Source organism: Tenrec ecaudatus, chromosome 2 (genome assembly GCF_050624435.1).
Source record: "Tenrec ecaudatus isolate mTenEca1 chromosome 2, mTenEca1.hap1, whole genome shotgun sequence".
NCBI classification, from domain to species: Eukaryota; Metazoa; Chordata; class Mammalia; order Afrosoricida; family Tenrecidae; genus Tenrec; species Tenrec ecaudatus.
Window position 1 is genome coordinate 145,005,959 of NC_134531.1, and position 17,407 is coordinate 145,023,365.

Here is a 17,407-nt window from a genome sequence, read left to right on the forward strand (position 1 = left end):
ACAACAGAACTTAATCTGAGCCAGTAGTACGTCAAACTCACAATTGTTCTTATGTTTGGGCCTATTGTTACAGCCATGTGCATTGTCCATCTGGTTGAGGGCCTTCCTCTTTTTACCTCCATTCCACTTTACCAAGCCTGATGGTCTGGTACTGGTCTTTCCTGACATCATGTCAAAAGTCTTGAAGAATTCTTGTCTTAGGCAATTCATTGCTTCCAGTGAGGTATGAGTTGTTAGTTGAAATGCTTCAATTAGTCTTATCAATTCCTGAAGTCTGTTTTTCTCTGTCATTGGTGCCTTTTCTGTCTTGGTTCTGGATCATGTTTTACCTCTTGAAGTGGTTGTATGTCGACTGGTTCTTGGTTTTGTTTTTTTTTTTGTAGAGTGTGCATTCCTTCCATCTTCTTGTGGTGCTCTGTGTGCACTGCTCATAGTTTTACCCCTGAAATCTGTCAATATTACAACTCTAGGCATGACTTACCTTCCGTTCTTTGAGCTAGTGATAAGCTGAGCATAGTCTTCCTTTCTGGCTTTGCCTGTTTCATTATAGTACTGTCTTCTCGGGCTGCCTTTTACTTCTATTAACTTTAGATATTCTCCAATTCAAGAGCAAGTTTCAGAGTTTCTTTTGACATTCACTTTGGTGGTTTCTTTGTTACCTTTTGATGACCTTTTGCTTTGTTCATGTATGCAGGTCTTTATGTCATCCCACAGCTCTTCCGGTCTTAAACACACTCAATATGTTCAGTGCATCAAATCCATTGTTGAGATGTCTCTAAATTCAGGTGGAATATACTGAAGCTCACAATCTGGTTCTGATGGACCTGTTTTTAAATTTTTCCAAGCAGTTGACTTTTTTTTTCTCCTCTTTTCTTCTTTTACATTTTATTAGGGACTCAAACAACTCTTACCACAATCCATACATATACATACATCAATTGTATAAAGCACATCCATACATTCCCTGCCCCAATCATTCTCAGGGCATTTGCTCTCCACTTAAGCCCCTTGCATCAGGTCCTCTTTTTTTTCCCCCCTCCTTCCCCATTCCCCCCTCCCTCATATGCCCTTGGTAATTTATACATCGTTATTTTGTCATATCTTGCCCTATCCTGAGTCTCCCTTCCCCCCTTCTCTGCTGTCCCTCTCCCAGGGAAGAGGTCACATGTGGATCCTTGTAATCAGTTCCCCCTTTCCATCCCACTCACCCTCCACTCTCCCAGCATCGTCCCTCACACCCTTGGTCCTGAAGGTATCATCCACCCTGGATTCCCTGTACCTCCAACCCTCATATGTATCAGTGTACAGCCTCTGTCCTATCCAGCCCTGCAAGGTAGAATTCGGATCATGGTAGTTGGGGGGAGGAAGCATCCAGGATCTAGGGGAAAGCTGTGTTCTTCATCGATACTACCTCACACCCTAATTAACCCATCTCCTCTCCTAAACCCCTCTATGAGGGGATCTCCATTGGCCGACACTTGGGCCTTGGGTCTCCACTCTGCACTTCCCCCTTCATTTAATATGATATATATATATACACATACATATACACATATATACACATACATACACACACTTATATCTTTTTTTTTTTTTGCATGATGCCTTATACCTGGTCCCTTGGGGCAGTTGACTTTTTGAGCAGTTGATGTTCTTTTCCACTGTCGGATATGAGCTTCTCCATTTTTTTCCTCCAAGAGATGTAGCCAATTATATTCTTGTGTAGTCCATGGAATACAGTCGTCGTTTCTGTCACCTGATCTTTCACTTCCCTTCTATCACCAAGGCCATATTTTCTTAACTACTTAATACTTCCTCTTTGTCTCCAACTTTTATATTTAAATCACTAGTCATTATCAATGCATTTTGACTGTATTTGATCAATTTCAGACTAAGAAAGTTGATAGAATTAAGTTTCTTTATCACTGGCTTTGTTGGTTGGTGCATAAATTTGAATAATAGTTGTATTAATTGGACTGCTTGAGGCATGTAACTATTTTCCTGGATGATGTGATACCATTCTTGAACTTATCATTCCTGGTATAATAAACTATACGATTATCTGGCTCAAAATGGCTAATGTAAGCCCATTTCAGCTCATTAACACCTTGAATATTGATCTTTGTGTGTTCCATTTCATTTCTGATGGTTTCAAATTTTCCAAGAGTTATACTTTTCATATTACATATTTCAGTTATTTATAAGTATTCGCAGTTGTTCTCACTTTGAGTCGGACCCCATCAATAGGTGAAGATTCCAAAAGCCGTTTTGCAGGGACAGCTCTTCCCCAGTTTTAAGGACCCTTAAATGTTCTGATGGACATTAGGTTTTCCGTGGCTCATTCCTCATAGTAAAATGTGCATACATAGTCTTCTACTCTGTTCTTGATCAGGAACTTTGCTAGAATCTCCACTTTGGTGACCCTGTTAGAATTTGAAACACCGGTGGCATGGCTTCCAGCACCACAGCACCACAGTAGGACAAACTAACAGACGCGTGGGGTACCGTGAGACATGTAGTGGGTTTTTACGTGTGTTAACCAACCTTGCCCATACGGGGTGCTAGCAGAGTTTTCAAGTATTTTGAAATATAAAGGGAAAATGCTGTATTTCATTTGTTTTTCTCTAATTATGGGTAAGATTGGACATCCGTTTATATGTTTATCAACAGTTTTGTTTTTGTTTAGACTTACTCTATATTTCATTTGCTCATTTCCATCCCTTCCAAATTTAGTTTTGTATGATGGAAATTAAAAAACAACAAAAAAATCTGTGGCTTTACAAGTAATTTTTTCTGTCAGTCATTTATGTTTTGTAAGGCCTTTTCGCCCTCCTGTACATACTTAATTTTAATGAATGGCAAGACTGGTGAAAGGAGCTTAGTAATATTAGAATATTTATTCACTTTACGTACTGAGAAGGCTCGGTAATGATTGGAAACCACGTGTTGCGTGGTCTTCCAGTAAACAGATCCCCTAATAAACTATTGTCTTCAGTGTAGGATAAAGGGGATCAGAGCTGTAGGGAAAAAGCGTTTGTTTTTAAATCAACATAAATAGACACCTAGAATTTTCCCTGGTTTACCACAAACTTTTGCCTATTTTACGAGTCAATGACCATTTAAAAATGCTCCCCAAATATCCTCACAGCTGAGTCTTTTCATCCTTTTCTGGCTTACTCAAATTTTCAAAATTATGATTTTATTGTATAAATTCTATGTATTTAGTTTATTCTGCATGTGGTTTAGAATTCTCCGACTTATTTTGGACAGCATTCATGTAACAGGCAGATGATAATGAGTTGTGTATCAGTCATCTGCTTCAACCTGTGCTGGGATCCTCTTAACTACGAGCTCTCTACCTTTTTTCTGTCATGAATTTTGTCTTTTTTTTTTCCCCTAGGGAGAGAGGAATGTTTCTGGACTCTAAACATTTGGCACGAAAATGCCATATGTTCATTGTGATTTATTATTGATGGCCAGTGCATTCTGTGTTGCTGCTCCCATGTAAATGGTCATAGAAAATTGTTAGCTGTGCTGTACACCCAGAAGCTATATTGCTACACGAGTCTCTGGCTAGAACTAAAATGCTTATTGGAACTGATAGGTGCCCTGGCAAGATTTTAGCTGAGAAAAATGTGAACTAAAACCAAACCTTTGTGAATGATATGCCAACAAAACTGAAAACAAAACAAAACAAAAAACCAACCTAACCAAACTCACTGCCATTGATTCTCACTCACAGTGACTCTCCAGGACAGGGCGAACTGGCTTTGTAAGTTTTCTTTATGGTAATAGAAAGCCTCTTCTTTCTCCCTGGAGCGCCTGGTGGTTTCACATTGCTGCCTTTACAGTTAGCAACCCCATGAGTGACTGACTAAGCCACCAGTGGTGAGAAAATCCCCATGCAGATCTGGAAAGCATGCTTCCAAACTTAATGCTTTCTATGGGTGGAAGCGTGGGGGCGGGGCAGGGATGAGTAGGGAGGAAAGAATTACATTTATTTAGAGTTCCTCGCCTACAATAAAGTCTTTTAGACTTTTTTGGAATAAATGTTAATATTAGGCAAACTAGAAATTGTTCTATTCTTTGTAACTTACAGAGAGTATATATCTTAAAGAATTTGGGAGTGGAGCTCTATACAATTATTTTTATTCTTACACTGAACTCTACTCAGCCTTTGTGTAGGGCTCCCAACGGGTCTTGCCACATATTCAGTTTATGTTATACCCATCAACCATCTGTGGGCCAGGTGGAACAACCAGGGTCAAACTGCTTCTCTTCTGCTTTAACTGTATATTGAATGTCAGTGTGTTGTTCATTCCTTTTAGCCCTACTTAGGAAGACATGCACTGAGTAATAGATACTGGTCTCCCTTGGTCTACAACATTTGCTTTTTCTTCTCAAGAAATTGGTTAATACTAGTCCCCATTTTTCTTTGAGTTCTTTCTACCTGTGAGTAGCTTGGTCCTGTATTGGGATACACAGAAAGACGGAGGCCACCATTCAGGCTAGAACCCTTCAAGTAGCTTCGGAAGCTGTTTGAGTCCTTTCTCTAAGTTGTCTTGGGGAGGAGACAGCTCACCTCCATTCTTAATCGGGTCTCGTGTATTGCTTCTGTGTATCTTGATATTTGTTTAATTTTCTGTGAGCTGAGGTTCACTTACTCATCATGACTGATGGAGGTAGTATGACTAATTAATGAGATCTTCCTGTTAAATTAATCAAACCATCCAGTTTTCTTTTAAACAATCCTTAAACATTTAAGGGTTAAAGCAGTGGATTTTACCTCTTTTACTCATTCCAACCTTACTTGGACTAAAGTAAGAAATTTAGGGGTTATGTTTGAGAAGTATTATATTTTCATTGATGAAGTGAGAAGGATACTAGTGTTTTGCCACATACATTACACACTAAATCCTATGTTTCTAATCCAGCACTGCTCTCTTGTTTATGTGAATTGAGAGACAAGTCACAGGTAATTGTCCCAGACTGTGATTGGAGAATGGCCACAAAAGGGGAGGTTTAAGGTCCTGTGGGACACTCCAGAGCAGGGGTCCTCAAACTTTTTAAACAGGGGGCCAGTTCACTGTCCCTCAGACCCACTGGAAGGCCAGACTATAGTTAAAAAAAAAAACAAAATGTAGGAACAAATTCTTATGCACACTGCACATAAATCTTATTTTGAAGTAAAATAAACAAACGGGGCAAAAACACCCAGCAAGCTGGATGAATGTCCTCGGCGGGCCGTAGTTTGAGGGCGCCTACTCCAGAGAGAGAGCTAACTTGAACTTGGGCTGAGGTTGGCTAAGAGAAGCTTCTACAAGGAATCTCACCTAAGGGAGGTCATTACTGGGAAGATTGTGGAGTGACCATAGTCGTTGAGGTCATGGGAGAATGTACAGAAGTAGGAAAAGAAGAAAGGCTTTGGTAGAAGAAACCTGCAGAAACCATATTTGTTCATCAACCTGTAGAACATGTTTCCCCTGCAAGCAGTGCGAAGTTATATTTTAGATTGAGTCATTTTTTTATGGCTCACTAGATCTTTAGCATATTATTTATAGGGACTCATGTGCCTTCACTTTTCACCAGCAATGACAGGGACAAAATTAATCTCTTTCCAGATGTTGTGGATTAAGGGCAAATTTACAAGGGTGGAATGAAGTCAAGTAGTTGAGGAGTGTAGGGTACTGGACAAGGAATTGGTGAACATAGGCACCCGTCACAGCTACAAGACCTGGTGTCATCTGGTAGGTATGTGTGGCTGGTAGGTTAGGAATTTGTTACAGGAAAATGTTTGCTTTTTCCTCAGGATCAGTTCTCCAAAGAAAGCATACTTATTCTCTAAGAAGTCATCATCAAAACAAATAAAATCCTCTAGGAAATTAGTCTTCATACTTTGTTTTATTTGTACTTCTTCTTTGTTGTGAATTCAGTGAAGTTTTACAGATCAGATCCATTTTCCATTTAACAGTTCATACCATTTTGTTTCATCTCATTGATTGCAATCCCTGCAGTGAGACATCTGTTATTTCACTTCCTTCTTTTGTTTATTTCCATTTCTCCTTTCCTAACCCTTTCTCCTTGCATAAAGGCTGCCCCTTTGATCTCAAATGGTTGATGATCTGAAGTGTGAGTACTTCTTCACTATTCCTGTTGTGCTGCTTGTCAAAGATCAAAACGACTGCTCTCTGTCGGGCCAGCTGACAGACAACGTGCTCATCACTCTGCCTCCTCTCTAGCCAATTTTGTTGTTTCTTCTAAGCGATAGTCAGTCTACTTTTCTAGCCTAATCTCGGAAGCACTGAATTCCAGGATAATCACCCTATCTTTTTTATTTGATCTCTTCTGTTTTTGTTCTAAGAAGTCCTGGTGGCCTCATGGTTACTAACCCCAAGGTTGGCAGTTTGCAACTACCAGTCACTCTGGGAGATACATAAGGCTCTCTACCCCCATAAAGAGTTACAAGCCCAGAAACCCACAGGGACACTTCTACCCTGCCCTGTAGGGATGCTATGAGTCAGAATTGAAGGCAGTGAGTTTGTTTGGATTTTGATTTTTGTTGTGGAGGGTCTGGGTAGCATGTTTGCTGTGGTTGCCATCTCGCTAGAGGTCCATTTTTATTTTCTTATAATTCCTAATTTAAATGTAACCTCTGCATAACTTTTATTGACCATTCTAATTCACCATTCAAAACTAGTACGTTCTGCTCAGTGCAGGGCTTTGCGGTATTATGTATTGTTCTGACTTATTTCATTCCATATTCTAAACTGTGTGAGGGGATGATTATGGCTAGTTCTGCCCAATCGAATAGCTGCTGAGTTTGTTGAAATAAAGAGTAGTCCTTTCTTGAAAGAGTGAGGCAAGTGACTTCATGCTTGTGCTAACAAGTGCCCTTCAAAGCCATGCAGTCCCACTAATAACTTTTGCCTAACCTCAATTCACACATATCTGTTTTTGTTGTTGTTGTTTTTTTTTAATAACTGCTACAAGGTCCTTTTGCCCCTGCTTGGTAGGATTACTCATAACAAAATATGTGAACCTGGGTGGTTTCTCTGCTCCATAGAATGGAATCTCTCAAATCAGCAGGAACTGAGGTTTTTTCCAAGAGCCATTTTCTCTTTTTTTTAAACAATTTATTAGGGGCTCATACAACTCTTTTCACAGTCCATACATATACATACATCAATTGTATAAAGCACATCTGTACATTTTTTGCCCTAATCATTTTCTTTTTTTTTCTCCTCTTTTCTTTTTTTACATTTTATTAGGGACTCATACAACTCTTATCACAATCCATACATATACATACATCAAGAGCCACTTTCTATAGGAGTGTTTTTGCTAACATTTTCTTTTTTTTTTATATTATTTATTTTTATTTATTTTTTTTAAACAATTTATTGGGGCTGATACAATTCTTTTCACAGTTCATACATATACATACATCAATTGTATAAAGCACATCTGTACATTTTTTGCCCTAATCATTTTCTTTTTTTTTCTCCTCTTTTCTTTTTTTACATTTTATTAGGGACTCATACAACTCTTATCACAATCCATACATATACATACATCAAGAGCCACTTTCTATAGGAGTGTTTTTGCTAACATTTTCATTGACCAACTTCAGTTTTTGCCCAGCAAATGCTAGAAATTAAAAATCATAACTTTAATTTCATTGAGAGTTAAAAAATCGTATAAGTTAGCAAGCTTTCCACTTTGTTTCATCAAGCTCAGTATCAAGGTGGTGGGTATATTTAAAATGATTGGAACCCCAGATGTACTATTTGGACACACTGCTATGATTAAAAAGGTGATCTCTCTCTTATAACCTAAAGTATTCAGTAAATAACTCTAGCTGAACTACTTCACCTGATTAATTAACAGGTTCATAATGTTGGTTGCATCTTAAAGTAAAATTTGCTGTTTGAATATAATTCCATCAGATATCAAGGTCAAGAATTTGCCTTTACATAACTTTTCAAAGTAAATAATTTTATCCCAATTCAAGAAAATTTTTGGACCGCTGAGGCTCAGGGTAATTGAGCTCTTATAAGGTAGGTCATTGAGCCCAGCTTTGAGGTTTCAAATTCCAAACCATTTGTGGAACAACTGATCTATTAGAAACGTCCAAAAATATAGCTGGGAACATTACTGGGTTTGCTCGAAGTCCATTCTTCTTGCTTGAGTGTCTAAGGGATGTGCTGAGATTTTCCAGATTAAAGATTTAATTATGAGGTCAATTTGATTTCTCCATTCCATTTTGGCCACTTTTGCCTTAGATGTTGGTATTTTGACCTTTGAGATCATCAGCACCTAATTATACTCTTTAGTTTTACTTCTTTTCTGACTGCTAGCCCTGTGTAAACCTCAGCTCATTCCTGAATGTTGAAATTCTCTCACCCAGTTTCTGTTGAGGGTGACTATTGTCCCCCATTAATAGAATAAAGTGCTAAATCTCATGAATAGTATTGAAGATAAAGTAAAGGATGCAACCCCAACCAGATTTGATCATGGCTTTTATAAATTTTTTATATTTCGACTCTTACTACTCATAAAACCCTTCTTGTATCCCATTTTTCCTCTACTAAATAGCCTCGAAGGAACCCCTATGGAGAACAGCGGTTTAGCACCTGACTGCTGACCTCAAAGCCCTTCAAACCCACCAGTCATTCTGCAGGGGAAAACGACTGGTGATCTGTTCCCATAACTCTTTGGAAATCAATTCTAGAGGACAGTTTTACTTTGATCTCAAAGATCACTTTTAAATCTGAACTGACTTGACAGCTTACACATTACTGATAGCCTATATCAACATTCCTTCTCTGTCCTCCGTAGAAATGGAGGTAGAGAGACAAGTGGGATTTTCTCAATTAAAGAGATTAGGCATAAGTAGTAACACGAATACATAAAAGGCACACAGTAAACATCTAACCAATTTTCCTGATCCCCGACCACTTTTTGAGCTGTGCGGTTGTATGTAATGACAGGGTACCCCTACCAGAATGTTTCAGGACGGTATGGTACCCAAGGGAGAACATAGGGGGGCTAATTCTTCCATTCATTTGTATTTCTCCTGTGATTTACTAACATCTTCTACAGAGAGAGCCATACTTGATGGTTTGGACATTTTTGAGCATATTTCATATGCTTGACATAACTTTTCAAAGTAAATCATTTAGTCTAGTTGATGTTTTAAAGTCATTTTGGGGGACATGACTATCTCTATCTGGGATAAATGCATTTGTACCTTGCCTTTCACCACAATCTATTTAAATTCTCCTTAAAATGCCACTGGGGCAGGGGGGAGCGGGGAAGGAGGGGGGGAAAAAAGAGGACCTGATGCGGAGGGCTTAAGTGGAGAGCAAATGCTTTGAGAGTGATTAGGGCAAAGAATGTACAGATGTGTTTTATACAATTGATGTATGTATATTTGTGGATTGTGATAAGAGTTGTATGAGCCCCTAATAAAATGTAAAAAAAAGAAAAGAAAATGATTAGGGCAAAGAATGTACAGATGTGCTTTATACAATTGATGTATGTTTATGTATGGACTGTGATAAGAGTTGTATGAGCCCCTAATAAATTGTTTTTAAAAAAATGCCACTCGGGCAAATTCCAACACAACTGACAGAGCTCAGGAGAATTGCTTATTTACCTGCCTCTCTAGAAGTGGCTAATGCATTCTTTGCTTTGCCATCCAATTGTATTAAATGTAGTCTAGAATTTTGAAAAAATACTGAAATAATTTTACAAAGCAGTTATTAACGGAGTTGCATAATGCCTATCAACTCTAGCCCAGCATGGTACACCTTCATCTCCTTTTGGAATTGGTTTTCACGTTATTTCAGTACCAGGTGCCATCTTTCTAGACAGTCAAATTGAGGTTCATCAAATCAGGTGTGACTCATTCTTACTAATAGTTCAGAGAGAGTGGGCTCTTTAATGAGTGTGGTGTAGCGAGAGCCAGGAATTAAAATACAAATGTAAGTTTTAAAACCTAAACATTAAAATGAAAGTTTTTGATTTTGGCAGAACTTCTTCAGTTCCAGTCATCTGATTGTGTGGACTGTGAGCATCATACAGTTGGATTGTTATTTAAAAACTCTTCCCCACTTCCTCCCCACATGATGACTTAGCTGAAATAAAAGTTATCATTAAAGTTCTAATTGTACAATTCATCTCTTCTTTTCTAGGCTGGACGTAAAGAGAGAAGTGATGCATTGAACTCTGCAATAGATAAAATGACCAAGAAGACCAGGGACCTCCGTAGACAGGTAAGTAGAAGAATGTGTCCCTTCTTTCTGGAATTCTTAGTTTTGTAATTTAATTAAAATCTCAACAAATAGCCATGCCTTATTAGGGAAATTGTATGGCTTTTCACTGCAAAGTGACTGTCTCTGCATTTGCTAACAAACTTCTAAATGGCTAGTAAAATCTCATGGGGACCCAGAATGATTCAGTCCCTTTGGAATAAACTGAATAAATTAGCTCTAATGTGAAAAGGATGCACAGGTGAGAGAATCAATTTAAGATGCCTTCGACACTTGTGAAAATACCCTGAAGGGTCTGGATATGTTAGCTTCTGTACACCAGCGACTGAAATCCTAGTTACGGACTTGCCCTGTCCCCTCTCTATGACAGGCTTGTATCTCACTTGCACTCTTGGTGGACATCAGATTATAGTTTGAAAAGCGGGGTGTATAGATATTTGGAGTGTTCAATTTTTCTTCTTACTAATTACAGGCTTAAAGAATTTTTTCACTTAATTTCAAATAACCCATTAGTATTTTAGAGTAAGTGGAATTTTATCTTTGAAAGAAGATAAGGTTGAATTAATAAAAGTATATTAAGATACAAAAAGAAATTAGAATGTTCATTTTCAAGATAGAATGGAGAGATATTTTATTGCTCATGTGTGATCCAAGCAAACTTAAAGTTGGACTGTATCACTAAATCCTTAGTTTTCTTTTGGTGAAGCAGTGTCAGAAATGGTTATTCAAACCTTTCAGTTCAAGGTTCATGGTGTTGTGATCCTGTTAGGCCAGGAAATACCCACTCCACACGCTAGCATTTTTATATCGCCTGTAAACACTCATTACATACATCTTCAGGCTATGGGCCAGTTTAATCCAGAGCTACTTTTTGTTTAAGATATAAACTCCAGTTTTGTAATGTCAAAGAAAAGTGATAAAGGTCTTGAAACAGATTCTGTTCGTTAAAATGCCACAACCACAATGCAAGCATTGTCTCCGCAATCATGTGTTTACTGTGTGGCGGTTTTATAGAACTGCATCTCATCAACTGCACGTAAGTGCAGTCCAGCTCCCGTGCCACTGTCGTTAGATTTAAAAGTACAAGGGGAAAAAGCTGTTTGGTCAAAGTAAACTCAAGTTTTTACAATTTAATTATTAGCTCCGCAAAGCCGTCATGGACCATGTTTCAGATTCTTTCCTGGAAACCAACGTTCCACTTCTAGTATTGATTGAAGCTGCAAAGAATGGAAATGAAAAAGAAGTTAAAGAGTATGCTCAAGTTTTCCGTGAACATGCCAACAAATTGATTGAGGTAAGTGTATCAGCTGTTTTGTAATTGTAGATAACTTGGGTGGAGTGTTTTGGTTTTTTAATCAGATGTTATTTAATCATCTAAAATTGCTCATAAGGGAACACTTAATAAGTGATGTGTGCAAATTGGTAGTCTTTCCTTACACTTCATATCTATCTCACACTACTGGTTTTTGTCACATAGTTTGTGTCTGTGGTATCCTGGAACCTTAATTTCCACTTGATTTTTATGCAGATAAAAAAAGGTAATGGCCCATAAGAGAGTGGTGGGTTAAGAGCAGACGCCAACTGCCGGGGTTTAAATCCTGGAAAGGTACTTAATTTTCTGAATTCCCATTTCTTATCTGCGAAGTGGAGATTCTGATAATAACCTACCTCGGTCATTTTGAAGACTACAAGAAGTGATATACGCCAGGTGTTTGGCCTTACTCTGACTTGGCCCAATCTTAGTATTTTAAAGGGAAAAATTAAGCTGTCGTATGTTGATAACTGGATAAGTTTGTGTAAAAGGAACGAGTACATAAGTCTCTAGTTTCTAGGGTGGGACAACGAAAAAGGTGTGAATTGCCATTAGTTTGCAGGTAAGTTAGGTGGCTCCTACCTTTTGGATATTATTTCCTACTAATGGAAATTATTACTGGTTTAATATATTCACTTCATCATTATCATATCTTAGAAATTTGACACATTAAGCATGTGCCCAAGTTAACCTGATTTTATAACCTTAATGTAGAACATTTAATATTTGGAAAAGATATTCCAAAGGACATTTGGTAAGTTGGTTATTATGTGAGGACAGAAAATGAGCTTCTATGTTAAATGTATCGTGCACATTTGGATTTATAGTGATATTAGGCCAAGTTAATGCCATAGAAAGAGTCTAAGGAAAACATCAGTAATCACATTAGCTTTACAAAATTTAAATCTGGTCTTTGAACATTAATCTGACTGGAATTAATTATGTACAGAATACGTCGGTCATTCTGCTATTTAAGTTAATGATTCTGGCATTTGGAATTAAAATTGAGACTATCAATTTGTGTTCCTCCATTAAACATAAATCTTGTTCTCAATAGTCACACGACAGCATAAGATGCAACCTACAGGTGTTCAAAGTTTGTCTTCAGGAAGCCAACTTCCTATAGCAGCCTATGCATCAGAGAGCTTGGTGGATGTTGGGACCTCACCTGCATGCCTATGAGGAAGGAAGCCAGGGCATTGCCAGCCCAGGGCATTGGGAAATAGACACCAGTAGTGCAGAACCTCATAAGAACAGACTTTCTCTGTCTTTGAGCTGGATGGTGCTTTATTTGGGCCATCTGAGTCATCAGGAGCATCTGTAGCCTAACAGCTGACCCCTGTGGAGTGCGGACTCCAGGTCAGGTGTGTGCAAATGCACCGTGTTCCCCACAACCATATTTCTGAGGTAAGAAAACAGAGGCTTAGGTTAAGTAACTTGCCTAAAGCCACCAAGTTTGCATCACTCCCAACAATGAGAGCTGTGCCATTAGCTTGGCGAATGACCCAACACCCACTGGGAAGCATTAGGTGGTATTGGAGATCCTGCTTTTCCCATGAATATATTTTTCATTCGGCACTTAACAACCAAGGCCTCCCTAGAGTTCAGAGCTTGATGTTCCCATCACAGCTCACCCTTCTCTATCACCTTTCTTCCTTCTCCATGCCCCCCATCCCCTTCGCTGCCCACATGTACTTTATATGTATTTAACGGCACATGGCCTTTCATTGCTTCAGACATGAATAGGCTTCGTAGCACTATTCCGCAAACAGTTTAATTACACTTATGGGAATAGAGACACTTGGAGATATAATTGCATACCTGCATGGAAAAGAAATGAGCTTTAAAGGTGTTGTTGAAGCCTCACATTCCTGACTCAGGGATGAACTTTATTCTTCAATGACAATGTCTCCTCTCCACATCACTTTTGTATATCATGGAACACTCTGAACCAGTGAGAGATTTGCTCTAAACGAAGGTAAAATGCTTCATTGCGATTCTGTTATTATTCCAATTTCTCCTTATTTTTCTTTGGATGAACCCCCTTAAATTGGGTGGGTGGGACATGGAATTGTACATGCCAGTTTCCCTGGAGGTAATGGCGGCAGAGTGTGGTGTGACTGCTGGGCAGACCTGGAAGAGGTAGGCCTCTGGTAGGAAGAGGAGAACTGACTCCATTCTGCAGCTGCTGTGAATTCTGCCAGGCTTGCACTGGGTGGCCTCCCCGTTTTGAAGTTGTGTGTGTGGAAAGTCATGTGCCAGCCTAGCTTACTATAGAACCGTAAACGTGGTGTAGAAGGGCTCAGACAGGCAGTTTTGTTTCCTCTAACATTACCTAGAGACTGTATGAGGCTGCTTACGTTGGGCATTGCCATTTCCCTTGCCTGGCGAGTTGTTTGTGCTCTCCTTTTCCCAGGAGGCTCTTCCCCTGTAAGATTCTCTCCATGGCCTCACACCTCAGGGACTGGTCCTTTCCCATGGAATCATGGGTCTCAGCCTGGTTTGTTAATAACCTCAACACTGGGAAACTTTCCCTCCTGTGGAGTCTGACTTCTGGGAAAGGAGAGCCACTGTTTTTCCCTCTGGAACTTATCCTTGCCTGTTTTCTTATTGTAACACGCACACACCACCACCACGACCACCACCCAGTCTCGATTGAGGAGGCTATGGAGTATAAAGTACACATAGCTGTGGGATGAAAGAAAAAGTAAAATATCGCAGTAATACTTTTATATTGATTATATGTTAAGACAAGAATACTTTGGGGGGGGCTAAATAAAATATATTGCACATTTCAGCTCTTTATGTATTTAATGTAGTTACTGCATTAAAAATAAGTGAGTCACATGTTATTTCTGTATAAGCGTATTGGTCTAGACAGGGCATGCAAACTGTGGCTCTTTTATCATATACATGTGGCACTGAAGTAACATTGAACGATTTTAAAATATGTTACTCAGACTCACTCTCATTCACTCACTCTCTCACTCACTCTCACTCTCTTACTCTCACTCTCACTCACTCACACACTTAGTCTCTCTCTCACTGACTCATTCTCACTAACTCTCAATGACTCACTCACACTCTCATTCTCACTCACTCACTCTCTCAGTGACTCACTCTCATTCACTCACTAACTCTCTCACTCACTGACTCTGGAACTCACTCTTTCACTGACTCACTAACGCTCTCACTCACTCTCACTAACAAAAAAAGAAAAAAAAACCATTTTTTTAAGTAAAGGAAAATCAATCAGGAACTAGTCTCAGTAGAATGAGAAAGGCAAGGTAACAACAGTCAACAGAAGGGCATCTGAGTAAGATTTTACAGAACCTAAAATAACTAATAAAAGCTAAATGCTCCAGATTTGCTCTTTAATTCAGGGAACTTAAAATATTTAGAGCGGTATGAGAGAAAACAGCCACTGTTGGTTTGGGCATTGCTTTAATCCTTTTTGCACGTTTAACATAGAAATAATGAGGCTGCCTCAACTTTGCGGTCTATTTTAAACAACGGAGTGTCTGGGTTAAACATCAGTATTGTTGAAGCTAACATTTCATGGAAACCAGCTACTGGACTCTGAGATTAGTACCATTAAAAAAAATGTTACTCAGATAATGGTGATTTCATTTGTTTTAAAAAATATATTTATGGCTCTGGAATAATTTTTAAATTGTGAGGGACAGGATTGGCTTTATCTAAAAGTTTGCTGACCTCTGGTCTTGATTTCCTGGCGTCTTCCGGAGTCCCTGTCCCATGCCCCCCTCTCAGGTGGCAGCCTCCATTGGATATCACTCTAGGGATAGCCCCAGGCACAGAGCAGCTGAAGCTACTGTCATTCCTGAGGGAAAACTGGCCAGTTCGCCTGGTGGCTTCACCCTTTTGGGCAGCACTGTGCTGTTCCCACCAGACTTACAGTCAGCTAGAGCCATGAGATCTCTCCACAGTAGTTGCCACCTAGTCCCAGTCTCCAGGGGAGCCCTGGTGGCACATGGGTGGGTTACACGTTGGACTGCCAGCCATAGGTCAGAATTTAGAAAACACCCGTTGCTCCGTGGGTGAACAATGGCAAGTAAAGAATGACAAGTTTGGGAAACCCACAGGGGTAGTTAGTTCTACCCTGTCCTGTAGAGTCAATATGAGTCTGAATCAACTTGATGGCAATGAGGGTTGGTTGAGTCCCATTTGCCTTGTCTATCTGTGGTGATCTAGATGGTTGGTTATCTCTCCTTGCAGTTTTGACCTGTATCCAGTGTAAACGTCATAATGGAGTCTAATGTTAGGTATGGTGGCTACTCCTCCAAATTCATGCCACTTTAAGCAAAGAATTGTCTTTTCTTTCGTCATCAAATCTGATGTTTAAAAAATGTCATGCAAGACCTATTCAACTTACATTCGAAATCATTTTCTTGATTGAATACTTCTTGTATTTAATTGACCTTCTGAGCAATTATATGTAGCTTGTCCTCTACAACACCGAGATAGAACTTGTCTACACTGTTGCCCTCATGCCCTTCTCATTGTCTTCAGTGGCCATGTCATTAAAATCAGGGCTCTATAGGAAGCATGGTGTGGTTCAGCAGCTTCTGCGTGTTACCCACTGCTTACAGAGCAGTTTCCAGTGATATGTGTCTAGTAATTTAATATGATGAAAGCTCACTTGTGGGCTGTATCCCAATGCAGAGCTTCAGCTGGTGTGAGGTCATCATAGACGCTGTCCTCACTGAGATCACCATCATCACCATCACTGCTGTCATTTTCATACAAAGCGCAGTCTTCACTGCCATCCATAGCATTACTGATACTACATTTCTGGGAGGCATGTCGCACCATGTCTTCTGGAATGTCTTCCCATGCTTCTCAAACCCACTTTGCTATTAACTCTATGTCAGGCTTCATGAAATTTCCTCCTTTTGTTAGTCGGGCTTGACCAGATGACATCCACTCATGCCACATCAAAAGATCCATCTAGAGGCTGCAGTACAGATGTAAACCCACCTGGAATAACAGCTAAAGTAACTTTACTAGATTTTGCCAAAATTTTTTATGTCATCCGATAGGTAGGCTCTGAACATATCCCAAAGAAGTAACGATGGCTTTTTCTTTAAGGCTGCTCCTGGTTGTCGGTTCCAAATTTCTTCCAGCCATTTTTTTGTTCTGTCTTCATCCAGCCAGCCTTTAACATGAGCACACACAGTAATTCTTGGTGGGAATTTGATCTTTTTAGGCAAGGTCTTTCTTTTAAAAATAATGACAGGACGCAGCTTAGTTCCATTAGCCAAACATGATAGAACAACTGTAAAGTGTTTTTTTAATTTTTTTCATTTCCTGTGGTTTTGAGAAAAATGGTTTTTTTTCCCCCTAAACTTGCCACAGTTCTGTTGCTTTGAAGATCAAAAGTTATGGTAGTTTCATCCATATTCTCAATATCTGCTAGGTCATAATTATAAATCCTTCTTTGTTTTGTAATAAATGACTGGAATGACATAATTTTTTCTTCAAGATCTTGTGGCAATTTCTGGGCAATCTTTGTTCTTTGTCTCAAGCATAGTAGGCCAAACCTATTAATGATGCGGGTGTACCATCCTGCTGATGCAGCAAATTTTTCAATACCTGGTGCTTTATATTTGTCATCCTTTGACCATTTGTAGAGCATGTATGTGGATTCCCATGCCTTGTTACACAGTGACCATTTTGACGACACTCCATAACCCATTTATGCAGTTCATTATCTAGAGCCCCATAAAAAAACGTTAAACCATGCCGAGCTTTTTTAGCTTTTGGAATCTGTTCCAAGTCAGCCTTCGTTTTTCACCACTCC

The 17,407-nt window shown here is 39.2% G+C and overlaps 1 protein-coding gene across 2 annotated transcripts in view; it reads left to right on the top strand.

The window, feature by feature from the left end:
* The window catches only part of CTNNA1 (catenin alpha 1), a 214,638-nt gene that overhangs the window by 142,760 nt on the left and 54,471 nt on the right, over positions 1–17,407 (top strand). For both annotated transcript variants that reach the window (XM_075541626.1, XM_075541627.1), the window contains exons 8-9: positions 10,197–10,277; positions 11,416–11,568. In XM_075541626.1, coding sequence (XP_075397741.1) covers positions 10,197–10,277; positions 11,416–11,568 — 234 coding nt within the window. The remainder of the gene's footprint in view (positions 1–10,196; positions 10,278–11,415; positions 11,569–17,407) is intronic.